The 20,400-nt window shown below is 36.2% G+C and overlaps 1 protein-coding gene across 1 annotated transcript in view; it reads left to right on the forward strand.

Moving 5' to 3' along the window:
* The window catches only part of CALCR (calcitonin receptor), a 53,259-nt gene that overhangs the window by 4,281 nt on the left and 28,578 nt on the right, over positions 1-20,400 (forward strand). Inside the window, exons 2-6 of the mRNA XM_006834291.1 lie at positions 3,737-3,893; positions 5,453-5,563; positions 7,905-8,017; positions 12,258-12,349; positions 19,573-19,699. Coding sequence (XP_006834354.1) covers positions 3,737-3,893; positions 5,453-5,563; positions 7,905-8,017; positions 12,258-12,349; positions 19,573-19,699 — 600 coding nt within the window. The remainder of the gene's footprint in view (positions 1-3,736; positions 3,894-5,452; positions 5,564-7,904; positions 8,018-12,257; positions 12,350-19,572; positions 19,700-20,400) is intronic.

Raw genomic sequence — 20,400 nt, forward strand, 5'->3', positions numbered from 1 at the left:
CTGCAATGTTGGTGGTTCAAGCTCACCAGCTGATACTCAGAAACCCTATGCAGGGTCACTATGGGTCGGAACCAACTTGATGGCAGTTAATAACAACTATATATATATATATATATATATATATATACACATATGTATATATATGAGTCGGAACCAACTCCACGGCACTTAACAACAACAACATATATAGTGAGAGAGAGCGAATGAGACAATGACTGTCCCAATGTATGTTACTTTACTTCCTTACTTTAGTAAGAAAATGATTGAAGTATTCAGCTACCACTGGAAAATTCTATCTTCAGTGCTTAAACATAAACTAGACCAGGATAGTACTTGGATTATGATGACTCATCTATCAACAGAGGTTCCAATTTCTCATTCCTTCAGTATTGAAACAAGCTCTAGTTAACCAGGCTCTAAACACGGTTCACTGGAGTTTGTTCAACACTGTAAGAATGATAAGCTTGATGCGACTGACCTGCATGAACTGTGTCTACTCCTAATCCTATGGTCATGCCTCCACTTTACTGAAGTTAAAACTTTATTAAACCAAGGGATGTTTTCGTTGAAAATGCAAGTATAAGGTTCATTTATTATGATGTTCTTGTACTACCTTCACATGACCTCCATGAATTTCTAACTAGTACAAGATAATTTCTCCACTAGTTTTCCAACCCATTTAAAAAACAGTATTCTGAATTTTGGTTTGGGGAAGAATATCAAGTCTGAACAAAAAAGTTACAAGTTTTAAATACATACACACAATAAAAAAGCCTAGTGTGAAATCTCTTCTGAAATATATATTTTTAAACTTTTACTAATCATTTCTAATTCCTGGTGGAGTCAATGATCAGCTAATGATTCTTTATCCTTCACAGTTACTTGTATTGGGGGGATATTTCTTGATAGTGTTGATCTTCCCTGCTAGACTGTAAGCTCTATGTGAGCAGGGCCATACCTGTTTTATTTGGCACTGAATGTTCAGTATTAACCACAATGTTTGAGTTACCCAGTTCCATGAATATTTGCTAACTGGCTGATCTAAAAACCAGTGAGAAAGGGGTCACATGACAGTGAATTGATGTTTAATCACGTTGGTAAAAAGAGTTGCAAAGTTTTAGTCACTTGTATGTGCTCAGCAATTTCTTTCTTATCTCCATAATGCAAGAGGCTTCAAATTACAAAGAGTCTAAATATGTTAAGAGTAGAGTCAACTTTATTCACAGTCAGAGTCCCCCTAGAGTTGTAACAATAATGTCATCCATGTAATAAGTATTCATTCTCTTCTTTTTGAGAGATCTTTCTATTCAGATGGCTTGCTGTCATCTCTAAGTCCAAAATAGAACTTACTTTCTTCCCAGTAATGCTCTTCTTTTCTCAGATCTTTTTGTGTGTTTTTTTTTCAATTTTGTAGGCTAAAATACTTGGGATATTATTTAGCTATTCTTGCTCACCAGTCTTTATATTTAAGTATGCCCTCACAATTTTATTATTTGAGAAGATGCACCTTCTTGTTCTAAAGCATTCTTTATATTCAAGTATTATTTTATTATTTGAGAAGCATGGTGATTTAGACCAGTCATTCTGCTCCCTAGTTGACCTCAACATCTGAGGATACCAGATGCTTGTCAGAATCATTTTACCCAAAACCCCCTTTCACAACCTTCTCTGATAGAAAAACTGAAAATAATTCCTTTTATGATCATGTTTGAATAAAATTAGCTAACATGTTTATAGCCTTTCATGTCGCAAAGTACCTTCCAAGAGCTTTGTATTTGTTTTTGTTTATGCTCACAATATCAAATGAGGACAAATTTTATGATTATTCTTCTCATTCTGGAGTCCTGGTGTGGTGCTGTAGGATAAACACTGGACTGCTAACCACAAGATCAGCAGTTCAAACCCACCAGCCACTTCTTGGAAACCTTATACAGGATGGCTATGTGTCAGAACTTATTCCACAGCATTTGACAACAGCAGCTATAACATTCCCATTCTAAAAATGAGAAAATTTTAACCTAGAAAGGTTTCTATCTTGTTCAAAATGTTAATACACACACATACATGTCATTGTTGTTGTTAAGTGCCGTCGAGTTGGTTCTGACCCATAGCTACCCTGTATAGGGTTTCCAAGGAGCAGCAAATGAGCTTGAACCATCAACCTTGTGGTTCAAACCGACTTTGCAGTTCAGTGCATTAACCCACAGTGCCACACCAGGACTCCATATATATGTATTATATATAAATAAGTTAAGATATATGCATATATATCTTAACTCTTTTTCTTGGCTTTCTTAGCCCTGCATTATCTGATTTTCTTTGGCCCCATTGCTTACTAATCCTCAGACATGCTTTCTTCCAGCCAGGATGGTTTTCTTTCTTTTTCACCAACACACATTTTTTACCTCTGGACTTTTGTGTGTTATTTCCCCTCCACTCAGGAAGCCTTTCCTCACCTCTCTACCTTCAAACATTACATATAGTCACAGTGCCAGGCAAATTACATTTTGTGTCTGTAACCATCCTTGGCAATTTTTGCCCATGTTTTCTCTCCATTTCAAATTTTTATTTTATTTTGTGCTCTACAGTTTAGCATTTAGTGATATGCAGTCTCATGGGACAAGGATGCCCCATCTACACATAGACTGGAAAACAGTGAGGCCCCACCATGAATAGCGTAGGGTTTATGGATCAACTTAGTAAGGATGAGTTCTGTCGTAGAGTCTGTACAAGCTATAGACAAGTATATAACATTACATCTGCCATCAACGTGCTTGAGAAAACGTCAATTGTAGAATAATTTAGGTTCAATAAATTCAAATAAAAGTATATTTCAACAGATTTGATGTAGACAGCAAACATTCCTACCTTCAGAAAAAGTGCAGGCGGTTTCTCTGCAACAAAATCTCTCAGGTAGAACATGGATATAAAAGTCAAAGATTTAAATGGTCTATAAAATAGAAGCTGTAACCACAAAAGAAAGGACCATGTGTCCGAAAGTGATCTTTCAAACACACACATAAACTTTGATAAACAAGATCTGTGATGGGGTTTAACTAAGACAAAACAATGCTATTCTATACCTAAAATGCAAAGGCATGAGAAAATATTTAAGATTCACATTTGTTCAGCTGAATGTGAATTACCCTGATAGCTCATCTAATGATTAAACCAATTTAAAGGGATTAAAACCAATTCTTAGAGGCAGGATATCTCAGAAGAAGAGATTTTCTTTTTTCGATAGGATAAACTGTTTAAATTTTTGGCAGTGTGCACAATCTGAGCACAAATAAAAATGAGTTGCAAGAATCCAATAAAAATAGTTTATTTCTTGCATTGATGTATGTATTTTTAATTACATGATTTGTGATTTCTAAGAGTTCAAAAAAACAGGTAAACTTAATATTAGTAGTATTTGGGGGAATCAAATTATTTGTTTTGTTTACTTCTAAACTTTAGAGTGATAATAAGATTAAAACAATCCTAGATGATAAAGAGGTGTATAGGTATGTGTAGGAGCTGCGTGTTTTTAATAATGCCTGGAGAGCAGGGAAAATACAAGATTCATATATGAAATGTAAATACATTCTATAATTATGAAGCAAAAATATTGCACATGTAGACAATGAATGCTTGTTGCTTGTAGAAGGAAAAACAAACTTTTTGATTGTCTAATTTATTTATGTGTTTGCTTCTTCGTACTCTCTATACGTAACCGATTTTCCTTTTCATACAGCACCCTACCCCAATTCTTCCTGACACTGCAAATTCCACCTATCCTGGAAATGTTGAGCCTGAGCCATTTCTGTACGTGCTAGGACGGAAGAGAATGATGGATGCACAGTCCAAGTGCTATGACCGGATGCAGCAGTTACCACCATACCAAGGAGAAGGTAAATGTATACTGGCTCACCAGCTGCTCTTCGGAAACCCTATACAGGGTCCCTGTGTGTTGGAACCAACTCGTGGCACTTAACAACAACAACAAATTCTTATTTAATTTAATTTGGCCTCAGGCATTCATACTACGATATATTTATTTTAGCAGCAGACATGCTAGTTTCTGTACTCAAATTCATCCAGCTGCTCTTTGACTAACATCTGCTCTCAGGATAAAATTACTACAGTAGCACAGTACCCCTGAAACGATTGCCCTGAGATAATTTTAAACTGTAAACTAAAAACATCCCTTAAATCTTCCTAAACCAAAACAGCAATCAAGCTCCGCTAGTGAGAAATGTCTGCCTTGAGCATCATGCACTTTTACGAACAATCTGTATGGGATCAAAGTGACAAAAGCAACTTGAAACATTAGACAGGAACCTTCAGGGCAGTGAGTTTGCGATAATCGGGGAGGAGCAGGGCAGTGAGTTTGCGATAATTGGGGAGGAGCAACGCAGAAAAGAATGGGTGCACAACTCGAGGAATGTAGTCAATGTTACTTATTGGCACATGTAGAAATGGTTGAATTAGTGTGTGTATTGCTGAGTATATTCTCAAAAAAGAGAAAAAGAACAGAACTTTCAGAGGTAACCTTTCAAAAGTTAATAGTAAGATCTATACATTCTAATTTAGTTTAAGACTTTTATACAATGATGTTATATTACATATCCTTCCATAAGAATTCCTTTGTAGAATTTTCAGAAATATTTTAAAGAAAACTTTTAAAGGAAAGACTCTATAGACATGATATACATTTCTTTTGAAGAACAAATGAGGAATGTCTTACCAACGTGCACATTCCTTTAGTTGTAGGTAAAGACAATACCTTTATTTTGTTCCTATTGTTGATATTGCTGCTTTGGTATTTCTATTTCTGAATGGAGATCCCCACAATGAGATATGTTGGACCAGACCATATATGCACCTGTTAAACCCTGCTAAGGATTCAAAAAATTTTGACAACTTTCAATTGTAAGCTAATTGCCTCACTTAAACGTGGACTAACAAATAATAGATTAGTTGTGAGAACCAGATTGCCGAAGCTGATGAAGTTTAAAACAAACAAACAAAAAACTATTATTGAGAATATTCCATCCTTATAATTTATTTTAATATTTGAAGAACTAGTCGATATCATGAATATTTTTTAAGTAATGCTTGCTTACAGAGTTAACTCTTCCAAGTCTTACTCTGATAGTTGGAAAAAAGAACATACCTTATAGGAACTGCCAGACAGATCAACTGACTCCAATTTCTTTGTTGGATATTTTAAATAAGGATAAAGTTTCAGGAAGAAAAACCAGTAAACAATTCAAAATCCAATTGCTTAGTAACCAATTTATACCTCAGAACCATGTCTCACTCACAATTAAATAAATGAAGAACAGAGAAAAATATATACTTCCTGGCCAATCTAGGGTTCAGCTACACATAAGATGGTCTTGAGATCAATCTCTTATTACAGTAAAATCCATATGGCTTCAATGTTAACTTCTTTCTAAATGACCAGGTCCATACTGCAACCGCACCTGGGATGGATGGATGTGCTGGGATGACACACCAGCCGGTGCAATCGTCTACCAATACTGCCCAGATTATTTTCCAGATTTTGATCCATCAGGTAGAATATTTCTTTCAATATTATATTTTTCTTTGAAGCTTTTATGGTTGTCATGGCGCTAAGAAAAGAAACAAGTATGAAATATACATACCTAATCATATTCTGGTTAGTGGTGGTTATGTGCCGAGGAGTCGGTTCTGACTCATAGTGACAGGGTTTCTGAGGCTGTAAATCTTTACCGTAGCAGAAAGCCTCCTCTTTCTCCTGTGGAACAGCTGGTAGTTTCAAACTGCTGACCTTGCGGTTCACAGCCTGATTCGTAACCACTAAGACTGCAGAGACGTTTGAACTGCAAGATTGGCAGTTCAAGCTCACCAGCTGCTCCCTGGAAACCCTTTCAGGGTCGCTATGGGTCGGAATCTACTCAACAGCACTTTACAACAACAACAATCATATTCTACATCATTTAGTCCATTCTGAAGGGTTCTTTAGTTGAAAAATTACTCAGTAGTACAAATATTGTAGGTCGTTCATCCTTTTAAAGTCACATTTCTGGACAATTGTGCATATTGGTCTTAAAAATCTAGCTTATAAATTTAACTTTTCTAATACTTTGTGAACAGTTTCATTTATTTTATTTTTTTTAATTTTTAATTGTATTATCTCAAATTTGGTGACTTGTGCTGATACTGGAGCTAGAGTTTGCACATGCTGAAGCAGCATAGCATACAAAATGGAAGATTTCATAATCTTGAAAAGTATATGAAACTACAATCAAGGTTTAAGAAACAATCAGTCAGAAGGCATTAATTCTAGGAACTTTCCAGACTGCTCTTCCAATAGCAGGGTTTGAAAATATACTCAGGAAATAAGACTATTATAATGGCTTACACAAAACCCAACACTGTCTCACACAGCATGAACAATAATAAGTGTGCACTGAAGAAATGAATGATACCAAATACACTTTAGTTATAAAAGTAATACGGGGATGCTTTCTTTAGAATATCATGTTTTGCTTTTCAAAACATTTTCCAACATATAATTTCATTTTATAGTCATATAGTATTTGACCAAAAAACAAACACAAGTCTCTGAGGCCCTGCCTAGCACCTCTCTTGTCCCTTTCCTACAGAAGCTTTTAATGGGAACAAAACTTTGAACCTCAGTGAACAACCACAGGTTTGTTGAGATGCTGGTTGGAGGTATGATAAAGTGCCAGGCTTCCTTCTCTTTGCTAAGCATTGACCCCAAAAAGAAGGACAGCTTTGGACAAAATTATTTTATTCCTTTGGACAAAATTCTTTTATGCCAAGTTTAACTCCCAGAAGTCGTTCCCATGATCTTATATTCTCATTTGTGTATGTACCTCCACGCTAAGGGCTTGGTGACTGAATTTTCTTCTGACTCCAGTCTCCAATACTGCAACAGTTGCCACATGACTATAAGACTTACGGAAGTGCTTAATAACCTTATATAATCAAACAGGCCTAAATTTGATCCCTGGTCCTTCAACTCACTAGCTGTGGACAGGGTTTTTACTGAACTTCTCTGAGCCTCAGTGTTCTCATCTATACAATAAAAAGGCCAAAACCTAGTTCAAAGAGTCATTATTAATTTTAAGGAGATAAGTCTGCAAAATAGCTTAGCATAGTGCCTGGCCCACTGCAGAAATGGGAGTCTTTAATATGCCAGTCCAACTGAGTCAGCAAATTACACTGCCTGCCTCCAAATGGATGGACACCTAAGAAACGTATGAGGAAGTAGATGGTGAAGACTGTACTATCAACCTCAGATATAAATTCTGTGGGGTGGAGAGAATTGATCCAAATGAATTTTTTTAAGAAGTAGAAGAAAATGACGTCAGTATTCATCCCTTAATTTTGGACTTGTTCGTTCTACTGGATTTGACTAGGTGAAATTGCCATTTTGTCCAACAAAAACTAGGGTTTCATACAGTCAATTTAATTTTTTAAAATACTGTGAATGAATAGTCTTGCTCTCCTGACATAGTTCTCATCTATAACCAGAAGTGATAGTATTTGCTTAAAAATGCTATGAGATAGCATGTAGGAAAGTACTTTGGAGGCTGACACACTCCTGGCTGACCCGCTATCTAGTGACTTTTCAAACTCTGTTATCTTTCTCACTTCCTGTGCTCTTGTTTGTAAAATGGAGATGGCAATGCCTGCTTCACGGTGCTCTGCTGAAGAGACAGTAAGACAATGCATGTTATAACACCTTCTATAATGCATGATTCATGGTAACCTCTACTGACTTGTATTCATATTTAAGTTCTTCAAGTGATTTACTCTTTGGATTGGCTTTTAAGCTTTCATTTATTATTTTTCATTCTTAGAATTTTGAAATATTAATGCAATAACCCATGCTTCATTAACAGAAAGGGTTACAAAATACTGTGATGAAAACGGGGTTTGGTTTAAGCATCCTGAGAATAATCGAACCTGGTCCAACTACACTCTGTGCAATGCTTTTACTCCTGAGAAGCTGAAGGTAGGTTCCATTTTAAATTGGAGTATTGGTTGAAAATACATTATTTGTATACAAAATCAGATGTAGAACTGTAAACTGTATGCTTCCATAAAATCAGTAGATGTTATGGAAGGAAATTAGATGATAGTCTCTAAATTCTACGGTCTCTTTGAAGTGGCTTAAAGAAAATGACAAGTTTTGCTTCTTAGTCAGCTGGTATCACAGGGAGTTCCATTCAAATATAGAATCAGGCCATTATGGCAAAATGGACAGTGTCCAGTAGAGAACATGAGAACATTCCCTATGATGTAGGATATTATGCAGCATTTCCATGGGCCTTCTAATAAGAGGGAATTTCTAAAATGTCATGGAAAAAATGAAATTAAAGGATAAGGAAATTTGCTATAAAAATTTTGAAGCCCTATTTCCCTCCTCCTAAAAGAGTTCCAAAACTCTAAACTTTCCACAAGCCACAAAAAACTGCTTCTCTGAACTGGTCTTGACCTTTCACTATCATGCCTTGAAGGAATTGCCTAAAATGAGACAGTTACTGAGCCCATTCATAAAAATGTGGCTGTTCCGATTATTTGCAATGGGAGTTCAATATCACTGGTTTTATGATATTGGTGTCATACTGGCTCTTAAGTATTTTGAATATCATCTGTCTAGAAATATTGATTTAAGCCAGTAGGGGAATAATGGAAGATATTCTCTCATTTTTTCAAATATCTTTCCCTTCTCCCCATAGATCAGGAGAAATAATTGGTCACTGTTTAGTCAAACAAGGTATCTGTAAGCAACCCTACTAGATGAAACAGAAACGTTTTGTCTGCTTCAGAGTAAACCTGTATACCATATCATTGGAATCCTGGTGTAGCCCTTTAGGATAAGCATTGGGCTGCTAACCGCAAGGTTGGTGGTTCAAACCCACCAGCCACTTCTAAGAAACCGTATATAGGGTCACTATAAGTCAGAACCAACTCAATGGCATTTAACAGCAACAATCGTATAATTACTAAGTTGAAAGTTAGAAGCACTAGCTTTTGTAGTATAAAAAATTTCCTTTTGTTGAAAACAAAGCAAACAAGCAACATCAAAAGAAAGAAAAAAAAAAAAAAAACAAGATGACTAAACAGCTTACAGACCAGTTGACTAGAGGAATACTTCGTCACAGGTACAGACTGAGGGCACCAAAGCCATGCACCTCTTCACAAATGGCATAGTCACTCCTGAGAATCTGATGCATGCCTACATCCCACTGGGGAGTTATTTCCTTAACCAGGTATGAATGAATAACATGTCTCTGCAGATTTTTTAAAAGAGTAACCCCGTTAACCAAACGTCTAAAACCAGTACAGGTGCAAATAAATAATTGTCAAAGCTGCCATGTTTGACCTTGAGTGTTCCCCTCTCTTACACACTGCTATCCAGTTGATTCTGACTCATTTCAGCCCTATAGAACAGAGTAGAACTGCTCAGTAGGATTTCTGAGACTGTAAATCTTTACAGAAGCAAACAGATGCATTTATCCTGCACAGTAGTTGCTGGGTTCAAACCACTAACCTTGTAGTTAGCATTCCACTATGCCACCAGGGGTCCTTAATGATGAAAACGCTTTCCACAAATCTTCCAACTAAATTCAGGCACAAAGAAGTGAAAAAAAAAATTTTTTTTTTTCAAAATGCTTATAAATATCAAAACCAAGGCTCTCAATCTTGGAAATAAATTGATTTAGCTTTACACATTGTTAAAACCAAACCTATTGTATAGAGTTGATTCTGATTCATGGTGATCCCATATGTTACAGAATTGTTTGTCGTTAAGTGCTGTCATGTCGGCTCCGAGGAGCAGCTGGTGAGCGTGAACCACCGACCTTGCAGTTCAAACTGACTTTACAGTCCAGCGCATTAACCCACAGTGCCACACCAGGACTCCGTGTTACAGAACAGAATTGCTGTTTGTTGCTATTGAGGTGATTTTGACTCATGGCAACCCTGTGTGTGCAGAGGAGAACTGCTTCAGAGGATTTTCAATTTGTGACTTTTCAGAAGCAGATTGTCAGTACTGTCTTCCAAGAAAACTCTGGGTGGATTCAAATGGCCAGTCTCCCAGCTGGTAATCAGACACTTAACCATTTGCACCACCCAGGGACTCCCCTCTATTTCAGAAGAATTTCTTTTGTCTGTGTAAATAAATAACAGTTTAGGAGGCACCTGAAAGAACATGTTGCATCTGGGTCTTCTTTCATACTTCTCAATACTGCTTTGTAGGTTTCTTTTTAGAGGCGTTGGACTTCCTTCTTGAGCTTTGTTCTCAGACATCTCATCTTCTATGCAATTGTCAATACCACTTCTTAAATTTTATTTTATATTTGTTTGTTGGTGGTATACAAAAGTAAAATCACTTTTGTTTATTTGTATATCCAGCAAGTTTGTTCAATTTAATTGTTAATCTTAATAATTTGTTTTATTTTGTATTTTACATACAATATTTTTACAAAAATACAGTCAGCTGTATTTTTCTCATCACTTTGTTTTCTTTTTCTTGTCTTTATTACATTGGCAAGAACTTCCAGTACTATGTTGAGTAGAATTGGTTAACAGTGGGCATATCTTCTCGTCTTGTTCTTAATCTGAGAGGGAACATTTTCAACATTTCACATTTTAGTAAGATGTTGCTATAGATTGCTTTTAGAAATCCTTTATCAATTTAAAAAAATCATCTTGTGTTGCTTATATGCCAAGACTTCTTTTACACAAATTAGTATTGAACATTATTCAATGCTTGCCCTGACTCTATTAAGGTCATATTACTTTTTATTTCCTTTATTCTGTCAATATTTAAAATTACATTATTTTCGTTTTTCTGATGTTAAATTAACTTGACATTTCTAGAATAAACCTAACTTATACATGCACACAGATGAGTTTTGCTCACATTGTGCTTAAAATTTTTGCATTGCCACCGAGCTGAGTCTGTAATTTTCCTTTTGATAATATCCTTTAATATTATATCAAAAGCTTTCCAGACTTCTTGAAACAAATTAGGAACTATTCCGTATTTTTACACTCTCTTAAAGAATATTTATAAAAATCAGTGCTATATTTCATCAGTGAAGACACCTAGGAATGGATTTTGTTCTTGTTGCTAGAGTTGGGTTGTTTTCAGTATGGATGTTTTTAATTACACGTGCAAGTTCTTTATTAGACTTAAGGTTGTTCAATTTCTTATTGTGTCATTTTTGGGAAGTTGTTTTTCTAGTAATTTGTCCATTTAATCTAAGTACTCAAGTTGTCAGAATAATATACTTTGTAGTGTATTCTTATTCATATAGATAGAAAGATAGATAATAGATAGATAGATAGATAGATAGATAGATAGATAGATAGATAGATAGATAGATAGATAGTCCTGGTGTGGCTCTGTGGGCTAATGCATCAGATTTCAAAGCCATTTGAACTGCAAGGTCGGTGGTTCAAGTTCATCAGCTGCTTCTTGGAAACCCTATACAGGGTTGTTATGGGTCAGAATCAACTCAACGGCACTTAACAACAACAAAAACAACTCAAATTGTCAGAATAATATACTTTATAGTGTATTCTTATTCATATTTTTTGTTTGTGGGAATAGCCCAATTTCCAATTTCTCATATAAATTACTGGTGTCATTTTTATCTTTTCCTAAAACAGCTTTACTGAGATATAATTTACATAGCATAAAGTCACCCATTTAAAGTCTATAATTGTCTCCAGTGTGTTTACAGATTTATGTAACCATCACCATGACTCAGTTTCAGAACATTTCTATCATCGTTCCCTAAAATATCCTTGCACGTATTAGATTTTTTGCCCCACCTCACTCCCCTAACATGTCACACCTAGCACCTTCAATTCATTAAAGATACATCTCTTCTGTACATGTCATATATATTAGATTATACAATACGTGGTCTTTTGTGGCTGACTTCTTCCACTTAGCATAATGGTTTCAAGTTTCATTTAAACCTACTTGTGAAATAATTTTTGAAGGAAATTTAATTCATCTCAAATAACTTTAATCTTTGAAAATAGATCAATTTATTTCCTCTAAAAAATCAATAAAGATAAAAATAATTCCGTTTTCTGGGTTATTCTTTTATTGCTGTTTGTCTCCCAAGGGAGGAAACCATTTGTTGTTTTACATTGATGTTTGCAAATACTATTTTCCCTATGATATAATTGTGTATTCATCTCATTGTTTTTGTAACTGTTTTTTATTCCAGAATGCATATGTTCTGTATTATCTGGCTATTGTGGGTCACTCTTTGTCGATTTTCACCTTGGTGATTTCTCTGGGGATTTTCTTATTCTTTAAGTAAGTATACTTTTGATTTTATTCTTTAAGGTATTAAAACAAATGGTAAAATCTGCAAGGTTTTTTATTAGTGGCCTTCAGCAAATCACGAATGACACGCAACACTGGAAACCATGCACTAGCAAGAAACTAAATGAGTTAAGATATGCTTTTTCACCCTTTGAAGAGAACAGAATGGATTCATGTAATTTGCAAAGAGATATGCCTCCTTCCCAAAATGAGATAGCCTTGTAAACCCATAGGTACAGTTTGTCTATGTGACTAAGATTCCATTATGTACTGAGGAGAACATTCTCTTCCTTCCCTTGTTGTTGTTGTTGTTGTTAAGTCCGGTCAAGTCAGTTCCGACTCATAGCGACCCTGTATAGAGTTTCCAAGGAGCGGCTGGTGAGCTTGAACCGCTGACCTTTCAGTTCAAACCAACCTTGCAGTCCAGTGCATTAAACCTCAGCACCACACCAGGACTCCCTTACCTCTACCCTAATTTATGAAAATCATGACAAATTCAGATAAACTTGAGCAAATTATGAGATGTATCACAAGTGGATTTGACCAAAAAGGAAGTGGGGTTGGTGAAACCCTAATGATGATTTGCCTCCTAAATCCTGACTGAATGACTCTTCTGGTCTTGACTCACTCAACCAATGTCTAGAAAAAGATGCCCCATCGTCAAGTGTAAATTCTTTTTCCCTGAAAACATAGTCATTTTAGCCACAAGTCCTGATGTGGCACTGTAGGATAAGCACTGGACCGCAAGATTGGTTTGAACTGCAGGGCCAACAGTTCAAATCTACCAACTGCTCCTCGGAAACCCTATACAGACTTGCTGAGTCATAACCAATTCGACAGCACTTACCAACAATCTTCTAAAATACTATGAGAAATAAAATTCAGGTGACAGCTTCTATTGGGAGGCTGTGTCCATACACTTTATTCCATTATCTGCATAATATGATTAAAATGACTGACAATGGGGCATCTTTTTCTAGACATTGGTTGAGTGAGTCAAGGCCAAAAGAGTCATTCAGTCAGGATTCAGGAGGCAAATCACCATATGGCTTCACCAACTCCACTTCTCTTTTGGCCAAATCCACTTGTGATACTAGTTTCACAATAAAGGAGAATTTAAAATGTTGGTTCTTCTTTTCAGAATGACCTTATAATCTATGTGGGACGATAACATATGACTTGTAATAAGACGTGTTCTAAATGTGTAAATTTTTTCAATCAAATACATGAGGCATACATTATCCTTTCATGAGAATCCTAATTCCATATTAACATGGGAGCTGCTTCCACTTACGCTTTTTTACTGCCCTCCCCCTGTCATTTGTATTTTGTTATTTGGTTATGAAGAGTAGGACTGGCTAGGTAAAAATCTTGGTCCTCTGTTCTCTTTTGTGTGGATGGAGTGAACACTAAATGTAAATGCCTTATTCAGTGTGGAAATTCCCTCTAAAGCACACTGGCAAAGTACTGCTTGTTTTGTTCATGCTGAAGCTGTTTATTAGAGCTTTCTATAGTCATTACACTAAACTAGGGAATAATCAACAAGCTGTAGAACCAGTAAAATAACTTATGGAAATTTTTTGGCAATTGCCTTCTGCTGGGACTCCTCAGCTAAAACTCTACGGGGTAAAATTAGAAGACTCCATAGCATATGTAAGAAAGGATAAACATATCCAAACATAACACTATGCAAAATGCAATTCAAATGATACTTCTCTTTAGGCTTTCTGTATGCACAGTTGTGTTAGAAGGTAAATTATGAGTAAATGCCCAGAAACAACTTGGATATTTTAAATAATCTTGTCATACTTAAATAATTGTGAAATTGATTTTCAGATAACTGCAAATTTAAATTTGAAAACTTGTATTTTTTTAATTGTAGCAACCTTAGTGAAAATAAAGTACTAATAACATAGTCCTTTCTAAGGAGCTCTGGTAGTGTAGTGGTTACGAATCAGGCTGCTAACCTCAAGGTCAGCAGTTCAAAACTACCAGCTGTTCTGTGGGAGAAAGATGAGGTTTTCTGCTCCCGCAAAGATTTACAGCCTCAGAAACCCTGCACAGGGTCACTATGAGTCGGAACCGACTCCATGGCACATAATAACATACTGCTTTTCTAAAGTATGTTCACAAATGGAGATTCAAATGTAGCCACAGGTATACTCTTTATAGATGTTTGTAGGTGTACTGTGATTAAGTACGAGTCGTGGTGTTGTGCTGCAGGATAAGCACTGGACTGCTAACCACAAGTTCAGCTTTCAAACTCACCAGCTGCTCCTAGAAAACCTTACAAGAGTCTCTATAGGTCGGAACCAACTCAACAGCACTTAAAAACAACAAGAAGATGGTTCAATAAAAGTGCTAGAAACTAAAGTAAAATGAGATAGAAATGAAACGTTAGGTGTATAAAGTGCCTGGATTGACACTTGGCACATAAATGAGATATGACTGCTTGGTATTATTACTCTCATCCTCATCATTTTATTGATAATAATAAGTGGTAGAAAAGGTATTATACAGATGATGAAGCAAAGCTCCTTCATAGACCCACACTACAAATAATCCTCTACTCTTAAAACATATGAGAGACAAGAATTTATATGTTGTTGTTAAATGCTGCCAGGTCGGTACCGACCCATAGAAACACTGTGTAGGGTTTCCGATGAGCAGCTAGTGGGTTTGAACTGCCAACCCTGCAGTTCGCAGTTCAGTGCTGACCCTAAAACGCCACACCAGCAGTCCAAGCAAACATATAATTTCAATATGATTTTTTGTTAAACCATTACCATGGTAATAATACAGAGAGGATCAATCCGAGGGGGAGAATCACTTGTAACCACACCCACATCATAGTTATTATCAGGATTATTTCTTAGGTCTTCTTTTAATTTTTGTCCATAACTTAGTTCAAGATTCTAATATTGGTGTAAAGATTCTAATATTGGTTAAGCAATATAACTGAATAGCAACTTGTTGTTAGTGGAGGAAACAATCGCGTAAATAAATAGACAACGATATCTTTCCAGCTAAATAGGTTTTCCAGGAAAAAGACTGATAAACAAAGCAACAAGACATAAGGGATTAATTACTAAAATCAGAGTAAGAATATTTTCAATTATAGTGATCGAATACAGCAGAGTAAGCAGATATCATAATTTACATTGGCATGTCTGTTCATTTTCCAACTGTGCGTCACTATGGGAAGATGAGCCCAGCTAGCAGCTCTGTAGAGCAAGCACAACAAGAAAAAATGTAATATCAAAAACACAAATGCTAAGATGTTAAATATCCTGACTCAAAAGAAGTCATGTCTGATATTGATACTTATTCTCAATCATACCTTAAATTAATCCAAACTTAAAGTACCAAAGACATTTATTGCCTTACATTAACATACATTCCTGACTTTAATTAAAGTACATTCCTATACTTTTTTTCTTTTTCTTACATTTCAATTTTGGAAATACTCAAAGTGATTATAAAAAAAACAGAAGTTCTGATCACTCACTGAATTTTTTTTCTTTTAATTAGCAATGTTTCCCCAGAATATTTTCCCAAGCATCATCCTTAAAATCTTTACTGGACATCACAATGAAAGGTATTTTGCTTTAGGGATTTAAGTGGCATCATCTGTCTGAACCCTGAGCAAAAGGAAATCAGAACCCTCTTGCTTAATTCTACATTCCCAGTAGTCTGGGAATTATTTTGAAGAATTTGAACGATTTTATAAACTTGCATGAAACCAAAATGAGAAGTTACACCCAGCTCCATTGCTGAGAATCCATACCCCATTCATAATCATATGATTGAAATCTCTGTAAAACTCTCAGAACTCCTAAAATATGTCTGACTAGTCCAGCCCTGGTGGCATTGTGGGAGAAGAATTATACTGCTAGCCAAAAGGTCAGTGGTTCAAATCCATCAGCCGCTTTACGGTAGACTGTTCCAGTAAAATATCAGTCTCACAAACCCTACACAGAGTCACTATGAGTCAGAATCAACCAACTCAATGGCTGTGGGTCGGATTTGGTTTTAATTCTGCAGAAGCCTTACTCAAACCAGTAAGCTAAGAATAGTTTCAATTATAAGGATCAACTACTATAGAACAACTCAAAGTTACCGGATATACAAAAGATGACAGAAGTGATAATACTTTGTTTAAAATCCTGGGCTATTGCTTAGAATAAGATCATGAAAGCATATCTCTAGTCTTAATGTGATTTTATTCTTACATGTAAGAGGCCGTAGGAAGCAGGGCTACATAATCCCGAAAGAAGAATATCATTCTCCTTGTGCTGTTGGACAATAAATATAAATGCATATAAAGTTTTTGTTATTTTAAAAGACCATTGAGCTCCTATGCCTTCTTCAACCTAGAGGGGGTGGGAGTAGGGGAATAAGTTATTAAAATCTTAGAGTTGTACCAAAATTTGCAGAGTTAAATATCATGTAGGATGATGTTGTCCGTTGTAAATTTTCATTGATCTAATCTAGACTAAGGAGCTCTGGTAGCGTAGTGGTTAGGAATCCGGCTGCTAACCTCAGGGTCGGCAGTTCGAAACTACCAGTGGTTCTGCGTTTCTGCGGTTCTGCGGGAGAAAGATGAGGCGTTCTGCTCTGATAAAGATTTACAGCCTCGGAAACCCTGTGCAGGGTCACTATGAGTAGGAACCGACCCCATGGTACTTAACAACAATCTAGACTGACTCCTTGGAAACCCTATACAGAGTCGCTATGGGTAGAATCGACTTGACGGCACTTAACAACAACAACAATCTAAAGTGAATACTGCATAATGAAGTCACAAGATATGTGTCTCACAGCAAGAATTATGAAGTGTTATTATGATTAAGGAGTCCTGGTGTGACACTGTGGGTTAATGCGCCAGACTGCAAAGCCGTTTGAACTGCAAGATTGGCAGTTCAAGCTCACCAGCTGCTCCTTGGAAACCCTATACAGGGTCGCTATGGGTCGTAATCCACTCGACGGCACTTAACAACAACATTATGATTAAGGAAAGTGGCAGGTCACAAGTTCAACAATGTTAACTGCACCAGGTTGTAATATCAGTGAGGTCATATCAGATCTTTTATATGATATTTTATAGAAATGATTTTTTCTCTCTTTAAATACTTAAAGTTGAAACCCACCTTTGTTGTTGTTGTTGTTGTTAAGTGTCGTGGAGTCGGTTCCGACTCAGCGACCCTGCACAGGGTTTCCAAGGCTGTAAATCTTTAAGGGAGCAGAAAGTCTCATCTTTCTCCCGCGGAACCGCTGGTAGTTTCGAACTGCTGACCTTGAGGTTCACAGCCCGATTCGTAACCACTACGCTACCCACCTTTAGCACCACCATAAAACCTATGAAAGCCAGACCCTGCATAAGGCAGAAACCTGTCAGAAAAGGAAAACTCATATTTTCCTTTTCCACTAATAGAGAACAATAGAAACGAGGTAAAATTGCACCCTGTAAACTTTCAAGACTCAGAAAAACAAGGCAATCCATCGAGTTCCGGCTCTCATCGATCTCACTGTATAATAAACAAACTTATTGCTTTCAAGAGTTGTTCTGACTCAGTGATTCTGTAGGAGAGCGTATATCTGACTATAGGTTTTCCAAAGCTGAAATCTTTACAGACGCAGACTGCCACATCTTTCTCTCTTGGAGTGGCTGGTGGGTTTAAACCCACTAACCTGCCTTTTAATTAACAGCATAGTGCTTAACCACAGCACACCAAGGGTTAGTAGATTTACACATTTCTTTACTGCTAAGTAAAGTAGCAAATGTTAGTGTGTGTATGTGAGTGCATGAGTATGTGTGTCTGTGAGTGAAAACTCTTCTCTAAATCTCATATTCATCAACTGTCGCCTCCAAGAGATAAAGTTCTGCATTCTACCCCTGCTCAGCAAGTTGAGAGTTTAAAAATATTACTTATGAACCATGCTTATGCTTTATGAAAATGGTTTTAATATAACTGGAATAATCAATAAATATTCTAACAGATTCCTTCACGCCTTAAATTTAAAGTTACCTTTTTCTTTTTCTACAGATAACTGGAAAGTTTTTTTTCTTTGGTTTTGAAACATAGGAAAATATGATAAACACAAATGATTTCCATATTTCAAATTTTCCCCAAAATTCCTAGGATGTTGATGTTATTTTGAGAGCTTTGGGGGGAGGGAGTTGTTTCGTTGTTGCTTTTTTTAGGAATAGTCATTATAATGAGTTATTGTCATCATTAACTGTATGTTTTAAGCTATCACATAGTGAATTGCATTATGCTCAAAATTTTGTAACTTAATCCAGTATGGTAAATAGAAGATTCTTATTCCTGTAGAATAAGCATTCTAATTCTACTATAGCTATGTTGCAGGATATTTCCAGTTATATCAAAAATATAGATAGGATATTCAAAATAATGTTCATTTGTATGAGAATTCACACATATACATATGCACAGTTTATAAAGTGAAGGAAGAAGGAATGAAAATTTCCAACCAATTTCTTAGTGCCTAAAAAATTGGAAATGGCAATGTGAAGAATTAACAAGACTCAAATAGGTTTTGTAGGATTCAAACCACAATAATACCTCCCTAGGAGATCAAATCTCAGCCTACTTAGAATTCTCTGCTTGTGTCTGAGCTCCACCATCAGGAGACTGTGGAGAATGGACCCACAAACTGATGCTGTTAGAATATGAGCTCTAACAAGAGGTCAGAGAGATGGTAATGAGGACAGCACAGGGGACTTTATCTTGTGTTGGGTCACTGGTATGGATTGAATACTTTGTCATGGGATGTCTTCATGCTCTGGTACCCCATCTTGTCAGCAATTTCTGCATTACATCAATCAACTGCAGATTTTTCATTTGAAATATATTCCAAAACCTTCTCTTGTCTGAATCTTTCTGTTAATTCATTTCCTGATATTATGATATAAAGTAACTTTACCACTCACTCTTTTAGTTGCTGTAAGTAGTAACCCTGAGAACTAAGAACTTTGAGCCACCATGAATGGAGACTGCTTCAAAAACTAGTTTTAAAAAATCAAGCATAAACATAGTGATGGGTTTAAGAGATGGCAACAGCTTCACGTATTTCCATATGTTCTCTCATCTGTGCTAAAGGAAATACTTAAAATACTACCCATGTGAGCTTTTTTCTGGTTCTACCACATTTGTCACTGATTTATGTTTTGCCATGTTACCCTCCCCCAGGAACCTCAGCTGTCAGAGGGTTACCCTGCACAAGAACATGTTTCTTACCTACATTCTGAATTCCATGATTATCATCATCCACCTCGTTGAAGTAGTACCCAACGGAGAACTGGTGAGAAGGGATCCGGTAAGGAATGCAGGATTTTGTTTTTACTTTTATGATAAGGGTTGAAGTACTGATAAATCGTGAACATGGTGTTAGTGTTTAGCCTACGCAATTGTTAACCTGTGTAATCCTATTTACTTTTACAGTTCAGTTTTGTATTAAGCAAAGTATGCAATTTCTACGTAGTCCTTGAAAGTAACTGCTACATGCTAAATAGTTAGGAATCATTGAATCCTTACTTATTAACATCGATGGTAAGTGTACTTAGCACATACTCTGAGCATAGACAATACAAGGTACACTGAGGAAGTTTTACCCAGTATCTTCCATGGGTTATAGATATGACAAACTGGGCTTGGACCGGTCACCTCAGCTATCAACAGGTACGTATTTATTCTAGCAAGACATGCAAATGTTACTATATTCAATGTCTGCCTGACTTGAAAAGGTTTATACTGACATAGACAATACAAATATAAGTATATTTCTATTTTTAAAAATCCATAATTATTTCCTTATCACCACCTTTTCAGACCGTCCTTACTTGATTTTAATAATGAAGCTGTCACTTTGGGTGTCTGTTAATGACCTGGCATAAAACAATTGCCATGCTTTAATCAGACAGTTCAATACAAGGGGGTTTAAGAAAATTTGTGGAAAGTTCCATCATCTTTTAATTCCATTTCTTCACAAACTTTCTGAAACCCTTTTATACTGTCACT

Source organism: Chrysochloris asiatica, unplaced genomic scaffold (assembly GCF_000296735.1).
Source record: "Chrysochloris asiatica unplaced genomic scaffold, ChrAsi1.0 scaffold00010, whole genome shotgun sequence".
Lineage (NCBI taxonomy): Eukaryota > Metazoa > Chordata > Mammalia > Afrosoricida > Chrysochloridae > Chrysochloris > Chrysochloris asiatica.